We start from the raw sequence: 15116 nt of genomic DNA on the forward strand, positions 1-15116 counted from the left end.
TTCACATGTCTTTCTCCTCATCCAGTGCATTGTGTCAGCCTGTGATGAGGATCTGATGAGAGCAGTGGAGGTCTGGAGGATGCAGTTGTGTCTCTCTCTGCCTCTCAGGGCAGCTTGATGCATTGTTGTTTCTCCAAGTCCAGCACCTCTGAGATACAGTATCAGTTTTCTTGGCATTTATTTCATTTAAAGTATGGTAAACCTATCTGAGCCAGTAAATAAATCAAAATCTCATCAAAATCTATTCAGCCAAATTATCTAAAAAGTGCACATTTCTGCACTATCCCTCATTGTCATACATCTAACCAACAGAATTTTGATCTGACTTTGGCTCAGTTGATATCTAACTCATGATTCACCATTAATTTGATATACAAATGCTTTTAAGATCAGCAGTGCCCTTGATCTAACACAGCAGGGACAGAACAGGATCTGCTTTAAAACGTCACTGAATCAAAGTGAACTTCAGTTACAATAATATGCTTATTTATAGCTCTACTGTTTCGTCTATACTGTCCAGATCAGTTTTGTAGGCAATTTTAAGAATTGTCATTACACAGTTTGTTTTAATGCTTTGCAAGGACTTCACAATTCCAATTCTCTCAAATCATTAGAAATCCATTCAACTGTGAAAAGAACTGAGAATATCTTAAGAAATAGGAAGACAAGAAGAAAAAAAATCTCTCCACACATATAATCATCTATTCCTTCTTCCCGTGCTCAAAAATCATGAGGAAAACACCAAAATGAGAGGATGATCAGTCCTCTTTCTATTCTTCCCACATTTATTAAATATGAGGTAATCCACTTTACCAGATATGGCAATATGGCCAAATATGGCAAAAATGTAATGATCAATTTATCAGCAGACAGTAAGATGCACTTAAGCATTTATTTCTTACCTGTCTGGAGAAATCCCGGACGAGCCCCCAAGTGTTAACACAGTAATTAGCGTCCCGAGGCGTGCCTCATCTCAGTCCTCTCAATTAGCAATTGAATGAACAATCACTCAGCGTTGAGGGAGAGTATAAAAGTCTTGTCTTTATTGTCTTTGTCTTGAGATTATATAGATGGAATACAAGCTGAGTAACATGGATTTAACCAATGAGAGATACATTACTCATATCGGATCATGATATAGAACTTGATACATACAGAAAAACAAGTCTAAATATGGTCAACTTCCGGCTGAAGGCACCATTCATCCCGGAGCAGGCTTTAGGGCCCTTTCTCCTAGACAAAGAAACAGGGACCCTTTCTAGGCTGCTTTCCAAGAAACACACTCATACATACATACATAGAGTGTACATTACAACAGATGTGTGATGAAACAAAAACAACTCTTCTCCCCTCGCACCCTTGCAGCCTTAAAGAACAGGAGAGAGAAAACAGGGAGAAACAGAGGATGAAAAGTCAGGCTGACAAGATTTATCTTACACATATTGTCCTCCTACTGTTTAATTGGCCTCTTTCCCGTCGAAACACTGATTGATCGATTACATGAGACATGATATATTTCGGTAAGTTGTACGGTATCTTTCAACATACCTTCTAATGTTCATTCATTATTAACTTGTCCTCCTTCACTTTACAGACGATGAGTGGTAGGAGAACTTCAGAATTACATGACAGTCATTCACGACACTTCATTCAACAACAGCTCGTTTCACGTGTCATCCATCATTACACCATTTCTATGTCATTGCACATGCACAGTATTTTCTACTTCTGGTTTTCAATCCGATCATGTGTTTATGTCCTATCATTTGGATTAGAACAGGAATAAACCACTCCTTCCAATCCAATCAAAATTCCACTGGGATCGAGCTCAGTCAGATCGATTAAGGTGTTTACACAAAGGCTTTTCAGTGTGATTGAGCCTTAAAACGATTACTAATGAATTATTTGGTTGCATGTAAACATAATGAAACCACATTAGTTGAACCTGATTACTTAAGATTTACACGTATGAACTTGTCGCAACATAAGCTCATTTGAAATACAAGACTCAATGCTGTTCTCTCTGTGGCCTCTGCCATGTGTCTCCATTTGATCTAATTGTGTGAAGTGGAATATAAATGAAAACTTCTTGTTTATTGATCTGTTGTATTAAAGCAATATGAGAGTGTGGGTGTTGCTGTAGTGCTGGATATCAGTCATGTGATCATCACGGCCCAATCACAGCCACCGTACTGATATTCAGATCAACAGCACTCTTACTCGTGTGGTCTGGATTAAACATGATGAAAGCAGGAAGATCCAGACCTACAGGAGTAACATTTACTGACTATTGACCGCTAAGATCCTCAGAGATTCACAACAACTAAAGAATGGAAAGAGTGTGTCAGTGAAGGTGGTTGTGAATGTGTCTAGATGTGTGTTAGTTACAGGATCAGAGAATGATACCGTTCCTCCATCATAGTCCAGACACACTCTCACGCGATCAATATCCTGATCAACAGGTCTTGAAGACCATGGATCATCATCATGCTGCACACTCCAGATATAATCAGTGTCATAGAAAGCCAATCCCTTCCTCTGGTTTGATGCTGCAGTTACTCCAAGACACCACCATGGATTCTCTTTAACCTCCACATCCCAGCAGTGTGTTCCTGAGTTAAACCCCTCTGAACCCAGAACACAGGGATAATGGTCAATTCTCTCTGGATTATCAGGAACAGGTTGATCGATCCCGGTGTTTGTCACACTGGTCAGATCATCAGACAGGATGAGCCATGGATGAGCCGTGTTTGGATCCAGAATGACAGGAGCTGATGAGACACAATCAACAGATGCTTTTATTCTGATGTTCATATAATGATCAAGAGTGAACCAACACAGATTATTATGAATTATGACACTCGTCCTGTTGATCAAACACATCTGTCATGTTCCTCTGATCACTGTCAGTGCTGTTATTAGTTTCACACTCATTTTATCATCAACTACAAACATTACATTTTTGATTCAGACATTTGTGTCCATCAAAAGAAACTGATACTTTGGAAAAGTTAAAATAACAATAAATCAATGATTTATGCTGTAGATGAAAAACTGTAAGTGTGTGTCTGATCTTCAGCAGCATCTGAACATCTTCATTTTATTGCCTTTTATAGTCTGTGTGTTGGTGTAAAATAGTTTATTCTGACCGTCTGTTGTTTTGAGTTATTAATTTATTAATAATAATAATCTGAGACTAAGTTTTCTAATTGTAACTCCTCCAAACAAGCTTCAGTTTGTGTCGTGAAGCATCTATCCATCATTTCCAGCTCAGATCTTCTGCAGTCAGACTCACTGTTTTGGACGATGTCCTGCATCTTCTTCCAGACTCTGAACGGCAGGTTGCCCAAGTAACGTGGCACATGAATCAAAGCTCCAGAAGCCATCTGTGGATCCGGCTGTGAGCTCTGGACTCTGGAAGAACATTCAGGAGTCAGAACTGCAGTGGCTTTGGATCAGAACCAGAGAGACCAGAGACAGGAGCAGATCACTCACCTTTCCATTGAGACTGGAAACTCCTGCAGAACAAACACACCATTTATCATCAAGAACTCAATCAATGAACCAATGATCAACCAATGATCTGAAATCAGACCTTCAGAAAGCAGATGTCATTGGCTTTCATCATCTCCTCCATGTCTTTGATTGTGTGTGAAAGAGCTGAGATGTGTCTGTTCATCTCCTCCAGCTTCTCCTTCATCATCTGCTTCTTCTGCTCCTCTTCCTCCCTCAGTGCAGTGATTGTAGCTGCTTCTTCATCTCTGAGAAACTGACGAAGCTTCTTAAATTCTTTTTTAATCTGACGCTCTGTGTGCTCAGCTTGAGACTGAAATCAAATCACATTCACTTCAATCATCTCAATCGACACACATCAACACTTCACATCATTAATACCAGAGATAAACTCAGATACTGACATATAATGGATCCAGAAGCACATGGATCATTTACATGGATCATGCTCATCATTTACAGAAATAATAAACAGGAATCCATTATATTAAATATATCAGATCATAACTATATATAGTGATCCTACAGCTGTAATGAAAATGACTCTGATTCTGTTTCCTCACCATGATGTCTTGAACTGTTTCCTCAAACTCTTCTTTCTTTTCTTCATTGTGTTGAAGTTTCTTCTGTAAGGACTTCAGTGCTGTATTGAGCTCCTCCTAGAATTGAACAAAAATACATAAAACACCAGATTACAGTGAAGAGAAGAAGAGAAGACAATACAGTGATATGATATATCATATAATGCTGTAGAAAAGTAATTGCCCTATCCTGATGTTTTTGTGAACATTTCATACTAAATTAATTCAGAAATTAAAATCTACTATAAAACAAAGGCAGCCTGAGTGAACACAAAATACAGTTTGTAAATGACAATGTTATTTATTGAAGTAAAGTTGTCCCCATATAGTAACAAAAATCTATGGAACTGTGTTTATAATGTGGTTCAGTTGAACTAAACAACCAGTCCTGATCACTGCAGCCCTGTTCAATCAAATCAACAGTTAAATAGGACTTTTTCAACAAAGTTGGTTAAAAGGTTTTAAACAGTAACACACTATGATAAAGGGGAAAGTAACACCAGAAATAATGAAGGTGATTGAAATACATCAATCTTCACAGACATTTCAAAGGCTCTTGGACTCAAAGAACTGCAGTGAGAGCCATTATCTCCAAATGGAAAACACTCAGCACAGTATCAAACCTTGCCAGAAGAGACTCATCCAAGAAGTCACAGAAGAGCCAAGAACAACATTGAAGGAACTGCATTTTTCTACTTCCTGCTTTTCAGAAAATCGTAAAAAAGGAGGATCTCCGATCTTCAGTCTGTAAGTTGAAACTCAAACATCAAGACAATGATTCAAAGCACAGGAGTAAATCCACCTCTGAAAGGCTCAAAAAAGCACAGTTAAAGTTTTGGAGTGTCCTCCTCAAAGTCCTGACTTGAACCCAATTGAGATGATGTGGCAGGACCTTAAACAGGCAGTTAATGCTTTAAAACCCTCCAATATGGCTGAACTAAAGCAGTTCTGCAAAGAGAAGTGGGTTAAAATCCACCACAGCGCTGTGAAAGACTGATCTCCAGTTATCACAAGTGTTCAGCTGCAGTTATTGCAGTTATTGCATTGGTGATTGCATGGGTGATAGGTGTTGGATCATTTTATATGAACATCTAAAACTATTTAATATGAGACACACAAACAAAAGAAATAAGGAAATACTTTTTCACAGCAGTGTAGGTCATATGCAGTGTTGGGGGTAACGCATTACAAATAACGTGACTTATGTAATCTTCTGTAACTCATGTAACTAGTAAAGTAATGCATTACTTTTACATTTGCAACAAAAATGTTACTTTTTAATTTTTTTTTTTTTTTTTTAAAGTTACTTTTTCAAATAAATAACACAAGTTACTTTGTTTCCTAGGTATTGACTGACAGCTCTCCTGCCCCCATGTTGAGAGAAATCAGGAGTAATGCTGCCTTCACGTGCTATAAATCCCCACTTCTGAAGTTGTGATTATGTAACACATTACATTCCATAACAAGTAACACAATTAGTTACTTTTTTAGGAAGCAGGAACATCGCTTGAGGGGCAGAAGGTGGTGACGGAATGTGATTTCAACCGAAGGGGAACCGGTGATGACCAGTAAATACTACCTATCGCTGTTTTCCATGTTCCTGGAGTTTGTGTAAGTATATGTAAACTGTGTGTTTACATGGCTTTTAAAAACATTGGGTGTCAGTGTTTCGTATGGCATGCGTTCGGCCAATCAACATACACTTACGACACTGGTAGTTCATATTGAGCTGGGTTAGACACTACTCTGAAGTAGAAGCTAATTTAGTCCCTCAAAAGGTGTTCCTAGAACTGAAATCATTCCCAGTTCCTGCCCAGATAGCAAACGGATGTGGGCCACTTCAGGCAATAATGTGTCACTGCAGGCCTTCTTATGGCCCGGACAAAATGTATGTGAGCCTTAAGTGGCCCTCATGTAACATGGCAAATATGGCCCAAATATTTTAAATCACATGTGGGCCTTTTTATTTGGCACTTACGGCAATGTGTAATCTGAATGTGAGCCTAAAGTGGCTCATATGATAAATAATAAAAATGGTCCAAATATCACAAACCAAATGTGGGCCATCTTTGGCAAAAATGTGGCACAATCAACAATGACTAATCTGGGTGTAAACCAAATATGGCCCACATGCTTTATTAGTTTGGAGCGGGCCGCTGAAGTGCCATCATTCCATGCCAAAATTGGGCCAGATGAAAGTGTCTAATGTGTGCGCCAGATCTGGGCCACAGCAATTTTGCTATCTGGGTGTGGAGCAAACACGCCAAAAAGCAGGTACTTCCACCAATAGTTACAGGAACTATTCCTCTGGTGGGAAAGCCCCTAATGTGATATCCTTTACATGTGAAACGAGTCATTTGTCTTACCTTATATGATGAAACCACTTCACTGATGGGTCTGAATTTATGATTGTCGTGTTGTTTTGAATCTCTGCACACTAAACACACAGGCTGTTTGTCCTCCAGACAGAAGAGTTTGAGTTTCTCACTGTGTAAACTGCAGATCTCCTCAGATCCTGATGAACGCCTCTTATTTCTCTCCTTCAGGAACGACTCACACAAGTTTTTTAATGCAAGATTAACTGGAGGTTCCTCTCTTAAGGATCTTTTCCTGCAGACAGCACACTCCTGAGTTTTCTTGATTCTCCAGAACTGTTGAAGACACTCTTTACAGAAACTGTGACTACATGATAAAATAACAGGATCCTTGAAGATTTCATGACATACAGGACAAATATAATCATCTTCAGCTGCTGAAGCCATTTTCACTGTTTGAGCTCCAGCGATATAAACTTTACTTTCACTTTCTGAACGACGATTTCAAAAATGAATATCTACGTGCTTTTGTTGAGACTCGAGTTCGACAGGAAGGGGAAATGAGTCAGTCTCTTCCTGGTAAGTGTTGTAAGAGGGTGAAGTTTATGATCACATGGGTGTTTTCAAACAGGTCACTATCAGGATGTCTTCAGGGTTAATATTAACAAAATGCATTCAAAATTAAATAGCATTGACACTCTCAAGTATAATGCTAGAAAACATTTGACCAAAAAGAACACAAGAACACAAATATTGATCATAAAAACACTCAAGGTCCTTTCTTTTTGTGTTTTATTTATTGCACTTCACAGCAACAGTGTTAAATTAACACTTTTTACTGGAAAATGGTGTCGTGTATATGGCCACCGAAGCAGTGTTGAAGTTAATTACATAATTATGTGATTAATCAAGTGATCGACATTCATGTTTTATCCCCTCCTGCCCGCAAAATCCAGCATAAAAGTGGCTTATATACACATTGTGCACACATCTTTCAGGATCTATTCACTCAGAGCACAGGATGAGCAGCGCCCCCTGCTGGCCTCACTAACACCTCTTCCAGCAGCAGCCTAGTCTTCCAGGAGTCTCCTATCCAGTCCTGACCAGACTCAACCCTGCTTAACTTCAGTCTTGGCCTACAGGGTCATTCGGCTCCTGCTATTTTGCATTTCCTTAGATTTAATCTAAGGCTGTGGCTGGAAGTCAGTTGTAGTTATTGTGTTTCTGCTCATATCTTCTCTTTTTTTCTGTCTAAACATGTTACTTCAGTTGATGGTTTTCTACTGTTATTTCCATTAATGTTAAGGAAAAAATGCATGGCCAGCATATTTTTACCATTATGTCTGTAAGATATAAATGCTGAATGTTTGTCAATACAGGGAGACTCTGGAGGTCCAGTGCTCAGTAGGAACGGTTCCCCGTGGATTCAGTCCGGCATTTCGTTTTACTGAATACCATTTTTCTTGATACCAGGATCCAATTGAAATCAGGGACTTTATTTACTTCTCTATATTCTAAACCAACGGATAAAAATAGTATTCTTCATGCTGCGAGTGCTCATCCACCTTTTTTAAAAAAAGGACTTCCTTATACTCAATTTCTTCGATTAAAACGTATCTGTAATGTTGAATCAGATTTTGAACAACAAGTGGTGATAATGTACAAGCGTTTTATCCTTAGAGGTTACCCGGAAATATGGTTAGATGTTGCTTTGAAGAGAGTACGAGAAGAGTCTAACACATCGATTAAACAAAAGAAGCCTCATTCCGTAGTCTGTACTACCACTTTTTCTGCGCATAGTGAAGCGATTAAGAATATTCTATACATTGGTACATACTTACGAGCGATCCAGTGGGGGAATGTCTTTTTGCGGATCCGCCACTTTTTTCACATTATAGAGCCAGAAATATTAGAGATTTTTTGGTCAAATCTAATACTTTCATTAAGGCTAATTCTCAGATACGTATAGATAAGGACATTGGGTTTTTTCCTTGCCTTAGGTGTGCGGCATGTAGGAACATTCGTAGATGATGTTTTTCTTTTCGGAGTAGTGTAACGAATCATACGTATAAGATTAAACAATTTGTGACATGTGCTTCTACTAATGTAATATATCTGTTGACTAGTCCATGCGAGAAACAATATATAGGCAAGATGAACAGAAAAGTTAGGACACGTATCATTGAACATATGAGTGCGATCAGAAGAAGTGACCAGAAATCTCCAGTTGCCCGTCATTTTAATGATATGTTGCATTAAGTTTCGGATCTAGATTTTGTGGTAATTGAGCACATTACATCGTCGCGTAGAGGTGGTAATATAGAGCGGAAACTTTTACAGAGAGAGTGCAAATGGATTTTTGATCTAAAGTGTTTACATCCTTTAGGTATGAACGAAGAACTGATTCTCAATTGTTTTTTGTAAATTTTCATTGTTTTGGTAAATTTACACACACTGGATCTTTTGCTTCAAAATCATGTTTGTAATTATGTATTTCAGTATGAATACATAATCATAAAATTTATTATAATCATGTGGGTGTATATTTCTCTATTTGTACGTTTTTCATGATTATGTATTCCAATTGTGATGTTCATATGATAGTATTACAATGTATATTGATGATATTTCGATAATATGAAAAGTAATATGTATTTCTTTGAGCTAAGTTTTTTTTTTTTTTTAAGTGTTGTATAATTATGGGTATATCTATTTACCTTTGTGGTGTGAATATTGGAGGTCCTGTCTTCTATAATGATTACAGTAATAAGCCTATTAAATGGATACAGGTGTATGCTTGGAATCATGGAATCAGATATTATTCTCATCAGATCACTGTATCATCACTCTGACTACAACACTCCTGAATGAAGATGACAACAGAGAGTGGAGATGTCAGCTTACTCTCAGAAATCAACTCCAGACCTCAGTCAGATACACTGTCAAGTATTCAGGTGAGAAACAACTATTACTACTGTAAAATATGATGTTAATGTCCTACAGATGAACATATGAACATTCATCTTCTGATTCAACAACACTGATTCCAGTCAGCAGCTCAAACTCTGAGAAGAAATCAAGCCAAACTACAGCAGCAGCTCCTACACAAGGTTCATGATCACATGATCACTGTCACACATCATCAGTCTCTCACTTCACTGGTTTGATCCTGATAATTCATCAATTCAGTGTTGAAACCTCAAAGGATTTATCAATATTTGTGCTTTTGAATGTTTTCGTTCATGAATCATTGTATGTTTTAGATGTCGTCAATACACAGATATTCCACATTTCAATGTTTATGCAAACTTAGAAATGCAAGTGTGCTGAACCTCATTAACATGAATATCTATGAATGAATAAAGCATCAAATAGATTTATTTTTTGTGGATGGCAGCTATCAACACCTTGAGACTGAAATAAAATGATAACAGATGACAGACTTGTGAAACAGACATGGAGATGGCGAAGGGATAGTGATGGCAGAAGAATGGTGACAGATGGACGACGATGAGACCCCGGCGGTGATGGTGGTAGATGTCCGATGGCACAGACCAAGAGCACAGTGATGACAGTCAACGGTGGAGACAAAGGGAGGGAGGAGATAAGGTGGTGTGGAGGCTGATGTCAACTGGATGACCAATGGAGGCGGAGCCAATGGATCCCAGGGCTGATAGAGAAGAGCGACATCGCTGGCACAGGAGGCTTGGGCGATGCTGCGGCGATGAGCATCTGAGGAGAAGCCAGAGTGCCCGAGGACTGAGGTGATGCCAGTGTGATGGAGGACCGAGGCAAACCTGAAGGGAAAGAGGAGTCTGCTGCAGCAGAAAGGGGTGGAGGAACGGAGCGTAGCGGAAGAATTGCAAGTCCGTGGCGAAGGTGGAGTGACGACTGACCAAGGTGGAGCCGGTGGGATGAGGGTTTCTGGTGGAGCCAACAGGTCGACGGGCTGAGACGGAGCGAGGTGATCAGAGGTCGGAGGTAGAGCCACAGGATCAACTCGTTCAGGCGCTGATGGAATTAGCTCAACCTGAGGCTCAGTGACACAGCTAGGCATCCCAGAAGATGGTGAAGGGCTGCAAACTTCCAGCAGAGGCAGGGCTGGAGGACTGGCTGAGCAGGGTGGTGACGGAGGCAGATGGTGATCCGAGGAGAATAAAGGTAATGCGTAGTCCATAGTGCTGTCTAGACACAACAGTGAAAGTTCAGAGGAAACTGATCATTCATTGTCCAAACAGTCCATGGTGCGGTCTAGGAACAGCAATGAAGAACATGAAATGGGGTGGGATAGGGTGGGAGATGATACCTCCGTGCTGAAGTCCATCAGCCAGTCCTCTGTCTCAATTTCCACTAGTATACCCTTGGCCACTGATGTCGTGGGCTCACACCCCTGGTCAGACTCACTGGGGGCTCCTCTTCCGGGGCGAGGGTCCGCACTGACCTCTTATCTTCGGACACCGTTGCAGTGGGTGGTAGTGGAAGTGGAAGTTCACACAGGGTCCAGCACATATTCATCATTTCTGTGATGATGATGATGATGATGATGTTTGTATGTGTCATGATGTGTTGAAGTGAACTAACAGACGTGATCCACAGATCCAGCTGACACAGCATCAGAAACTGAAGTCAGTGTGACTGCTGGATCATTATTCAGAGGTACGACACGTTCATTTCTACTGACAGCTTTACACCATTAAACTATCAGTCAGTCTGTAAATGCTTCGTCAATAACTGTTCATAGTTTAATCCCCTTGACTTCAGTCATGTCCAGTTTCTCTTCTTAACAAAGTTCAGGAGGAGCATATTCAAATGATCTACCCAATCAGCATAAGAGAAGGCCTATAAATACGTAGCCGACTCACCTATGTTTCTCGACAGTTTTTTCTGCATCCCTCCACCACCCCGCCTCCTCACACTTGCCTGGTTACTATCTTAACCAAAGATACGGAGGAGTACACTGGGTTCGGACGACATTCCCCGGACAGCACATCAAATACGCACACTTTTTATTCTATCTAATCATTTGTAAGCGTGGACTCGTGAAATGAATAAAGTTTGTTGAACAAACTCTCTTATGAGGTGTGTCTGTTTCTGTCTGGTGTTTGTGTGCAGTACGAGTGTTTCTCATGTGTATGTTTAGTGTGTTCAGCTCCAGTTCATGTAGGAAAAAGAACAGACAAGGGTATTTGGTTCCTCTTCTGCAGGTGATGTGAAGATATTATAACAAGAAGGAGAATGCAGAACCAAAAGTGGAAGAAAATCCGAGCAAACTCTGAAGAGCAGCTCAACTCCTAGTGAGTCTTTATTTTTGGCAACAACTTGTTTTAATTTAGATGTGTTGATTTATAGATATTATAAATCATTACACACATATATATTGAGACAGTTTTGAAATGTTCATTGGTATTTGCTGTTTTGGAGGGAGTTTCATGGGTTTGTTGCAGTCTGTATTCAGATACAGTGAAAATGGCGACGGGGCCTGAAACACTTCCTGGTAAGAAACTCTGTTCACACTGTTAATGCAAAAGAACAGAAGGACACTTTTGTGGATTAGTGTTAATTCATTTAACTTGTAGTTCAGTGTAAGATAATGTTCTTCATGAGTCATTTGTTCCTCTAAATGTCATTATAATCGACTCCGATCCATCCAGACAAACTTCACAATGACCTGACAAATATATTCATTGTATTCTTTAAAGCAAGGACACTCCTGATGTCAGTTGTAATTGTAAGTTGCTGTTGTAAATTAATTCCATAATATGTTATTCATTAAGTGTAGGCACATATATTTCATCTCCAGATTAACTAAAAGCTTCTACAAGTGCAGTAAACATAAATGTAACTCTGATCTTAAAGTTTATTGAGGATATTGATATTTAAACAGCACATTGGTGTGATTTGATGCTTCAGTTGTAGTGTCAGGAGAGTCTCCAGCAGCAGATCCAGGTGAATTTGATATGGTTTCTAAAAGGAAAGACCAGGTTGTGGCTGGGGTGAGAGGAGTCTGATGATTTTACCTCACTCTGGAAGAGTACAGCTCCTGGAGGCACAAATATTATCAATTATTATCCACTAATGCTGAGAACTAGAAATCTGCTATAACTCATTCAGTTTGAGTTCTGTTTCAGTTATTGAGTTCACATAACTTTTAATACTATTTGGGTGCAATGAACTCATTTTTATTTAGTACATATAACTGTTAGGATTGACAGTGACTTTTTCCACATTGCTTTACATACTATAGTATTATGTAAATAAGTATTATAAACTTACATTGTTTGAAAATATTGATTTATAAAGAAAACAGATATGTTCCTAATTCTGAGTATGTGTGTTTTTGTGTATTCACTGGTAGTATACATAGGAATTCAAATCTAGGGTTAGTTCACCCAAAAATGTAATTTCTGTCATTAATTCCTCACTCTCATGTCGTTCCACACCTGTAAGACCTTCGTTCATCTTTAGAACACAAATTAAGATATTTTTGATGAAATCCGAGAGGTTTATGACTCGTCCATAGACAGCAATATAATCAACACTTTCAAGGTCCAGAAAGGTACTAAAGACATCGTTAAAACAGTCATGTGACTGCAGTGGTTCAACCTTAATGTTATGAAGAGACGAGAATACTTTTTGTGCGCAAAAACAAAACAAAAATAACGACTTTATTCAACAATCTCTTCTCTTCTGTGTCATTCTCATACGTTGTTTACGTCCAGCTCTTCCAGGTTCTACATCAGAACGGCGACTCATTATTGGCCAGCTCCTGCGTCAGCATCACACGCATGCGTCGTGCTGATCACGTGATCAGCGTCGGCCAATACCGAGATGTTCTTTTACCTATTTTAATATCCACCAGTGGAATGACTACTGCTACAGCTGTATGACCAGATTCAGGATCTTTGGAATCCATGGTTTTCTTTGTCAGGATAAAATAAAAAATCATCTGGTCCTAGGCAGGTCTTACAATTGGGAAAATAAAACCTCAGATGAACAACAACACATGACATATGACATTATTTATTTAGCAAAAATAAAGCTAAAATGGAAAAGCCATGGATGATAAATATATGATTCAGTTGCAGCAATAACTTGAAGTAATCATTTCTGTATGACTTTATCAGTCTCTCACATCGTTCTGGACAACATTGCTCCAGTTTTTAATTTATTATTATTTATTACTGTTTTTACCTGGGGCTCCTGGTTGAGTTGACACAGAATGATACATTAAACCACAAAAACTACTCCAGTAACTGAGGGCAGGGCTGGACTGGGGCTAAAAAGTTTGTCCTGGACTTTCTGGCACAGAGCGGCCCACCACAGCCGGTCCACAACACACCATAAACCCACCAGCTCATTATGCACAGAGCAATTTTTAATTTATTCATGTTAAGGTTTTAAAGTGTAGTCTTGTTTAACATGATGTAATCCGAAGAAACGAGTTTGCAGCAGAAGTCACGAACAGAGCGAAGTGTTTTTTTTTCATATTAAGTAGATAGATAGTAAACTGCATTTAATTAATGCAAATGAAAAGATGTATTGATATGACAATTGAATACAATAGAATCAAAACATTAATGCCACAATTTTAATATTCATACATATTTAATATTCATATTCATAGGCCAAAATGTGGGGATATATTATTGAAAACTAGAAATACTTGATTTAATGATTTAATACGTGATCAGATTAAGTGTTTATATTTCATTCAACATTGTTGTGGATCAGCAAGAACCTTTTACATCCATTTACTTCAATCAACAAACGATCATTTCACCTCTAGAACTGAAATAAACAATTATTCATCAACAGCAAACACTGAAAATGTGTTGAATGAACTCTTTCAGTGTGCAATACTACAAACCCGATTCCAAAAAAGTTGGGACACTGTACAAATTGTGAATAAAAAAGGAATGCAATAATTTACAAATCTCATAAACTTATATTTTATTCACAATAGAATATATTTAACATATCAAATGTTGAAAGTGAGACATTTTGAAATGTCATGCCAAATATTGGCTCATTTTGGATTTCATGAGAGCTACACATTCCAATAAAGATGGGACAGATAGCAATAAGAGGCCGGAAAAGTTAAATGTACATATAAGGAACAGCTGGAGGACCAATTTGCAACTTATTAGGTCAATTGGCAACATGATTGGGTATAAAAAGAGCCTCTCAGAGTGGCAGTGTCTCTCAGAAGTCAAGATGGGCAGAGGATCACCAATTCCCCCAATGCTGCGGCGAAAAATAGTGAAGCAATATCAGAAAGGAGTTTCTCAGAGAGAAATTGCAAAGAGTTTGAAGTTATCATCATCTACACTCCGTAATATCATCCAAAGATTCAGAGAATCTGGAACAATCTCTGTGCGTAAGGGTCAAGGCCGGAAAACCATACTGGATGCCCGTGATCTTCGGGCCCTTAGACGGCACTGCATCACATACAGGAATGCTACTGTAATGGAAATCACAACATGGGCTCAGGAATACTTCCAGAAAACATTGTCGGTAAACACAATCCACCGTGCCATTCGCCGTTGCCGGCTAAAACTCTATAGGTCAAAAAAGAAGCCATATCTAAACATGATCCAGAAGCGCAGGCGTTTTCTCTGGGCCAAGGCTCATTTAAAATGGACTGTGGCAAAGTGGAAAACTGTTCTGTGGTCAGACGAATCAAAATTTGAAGTTCTTTTTGGAAAAC

General features: G+C 38.9%; 2 protein-coding genes and 1 long non-coding RNA gene across 5 annotated transcripts in view; 1 reads left to right on the forward strand and 2 right to left on the reverse strand.

The window, feature by feature from the left end:
* Positions 1 to 15116, reverse strand: part of LOC127508148 (nuclear factor 7, ovary-like) — an 85495-nt gene that overhangs the window by 22842 nt on the left and 47537 nt on the right. The gene's annotated exons all lie outside the window — the stretch shown is intronic.
* LOC127508150 (E3 ubiquitin-protein ligase TRIM35-like) lies at positions 1016 to 6943 on the reverse strand. Its single transcript, XM_051885840.1, has 6 exons — positions 6461 to 6943; positions 4077 to 4172; positions 3596 to 3826; positions 3496 to 3518; positions 3296 to 3414; positions 1016 to 2771 (listed from the first exon to the last, which is right to left on the reverse strand). The coding sequence occupies exons 1-6, from the start codon at positions 6854 to 6856 to the stop codon at positions 2281 to 2283; spliced, it is 1356 nt and encodes a 451-aa protein (XP_051741800.1). The 5' UTR covers positions 6857 to 6943; the 3' UTR covers positions 1016 to 2280.
* Positions 6867 to 11470, forward strand: LOC127508252 (uncharacterized). Of its 2 annotated transcripts, XR_007928750.1 has the most exons (5): positions 6867 to 6988; positions 7408 to 9363; positions 9460 to 9519; positions 11006 to 11065; positions 11288 to 11470. It is a non-coding gene; the product is annotated as an uncharacterized LOC127508252 (long non-coding RNA). The 2 variants fall into 2 exon arrangements; XR_007928749.1 differs by having other exon boundaries at positions 11006 to 11470.

The sequence above is a fragment of the Ctenopharyngodon idella genome, chromosome 3, assembly GCF_019924925.1.
Source record: "Ctenopharyngodon idella isolate HZGC_01 chromosome 3, HZGC01, whole genome shotgun sequence".
Lineage (NCBI taxonomy): Eukaryota > Metazoa > Chordata > Actinopteri > Cypriniformes > Xenocyprididae > Ctenopharyngodon > Ctenopharyngodon idella.

Bases quoted from the DNA above. Each gene is read 5' to 3' on its own strand.
- LOC127508150 (XM_051885840.1), bottom strand. From the start codon at position 6,856: ATGGCTTCAGCAGCTGAAGATGATTATATTTGTCCTGTATGTCATGAA. The intron at 4,173-6,460 runs GTAAGACAAATG...GTTCAATTCTAG, and splicing joins AAGTGGTTTCATCATATAAG to GAGGAGCTCAATACAGCACT. The intron at 2,772-3,295 runs GTGAGTCTGACT...GTGTCTCATCAG, and splicing joins GCAGGACATCGTCCAAAACA to CTCCTGTCATTCTGGATCCA.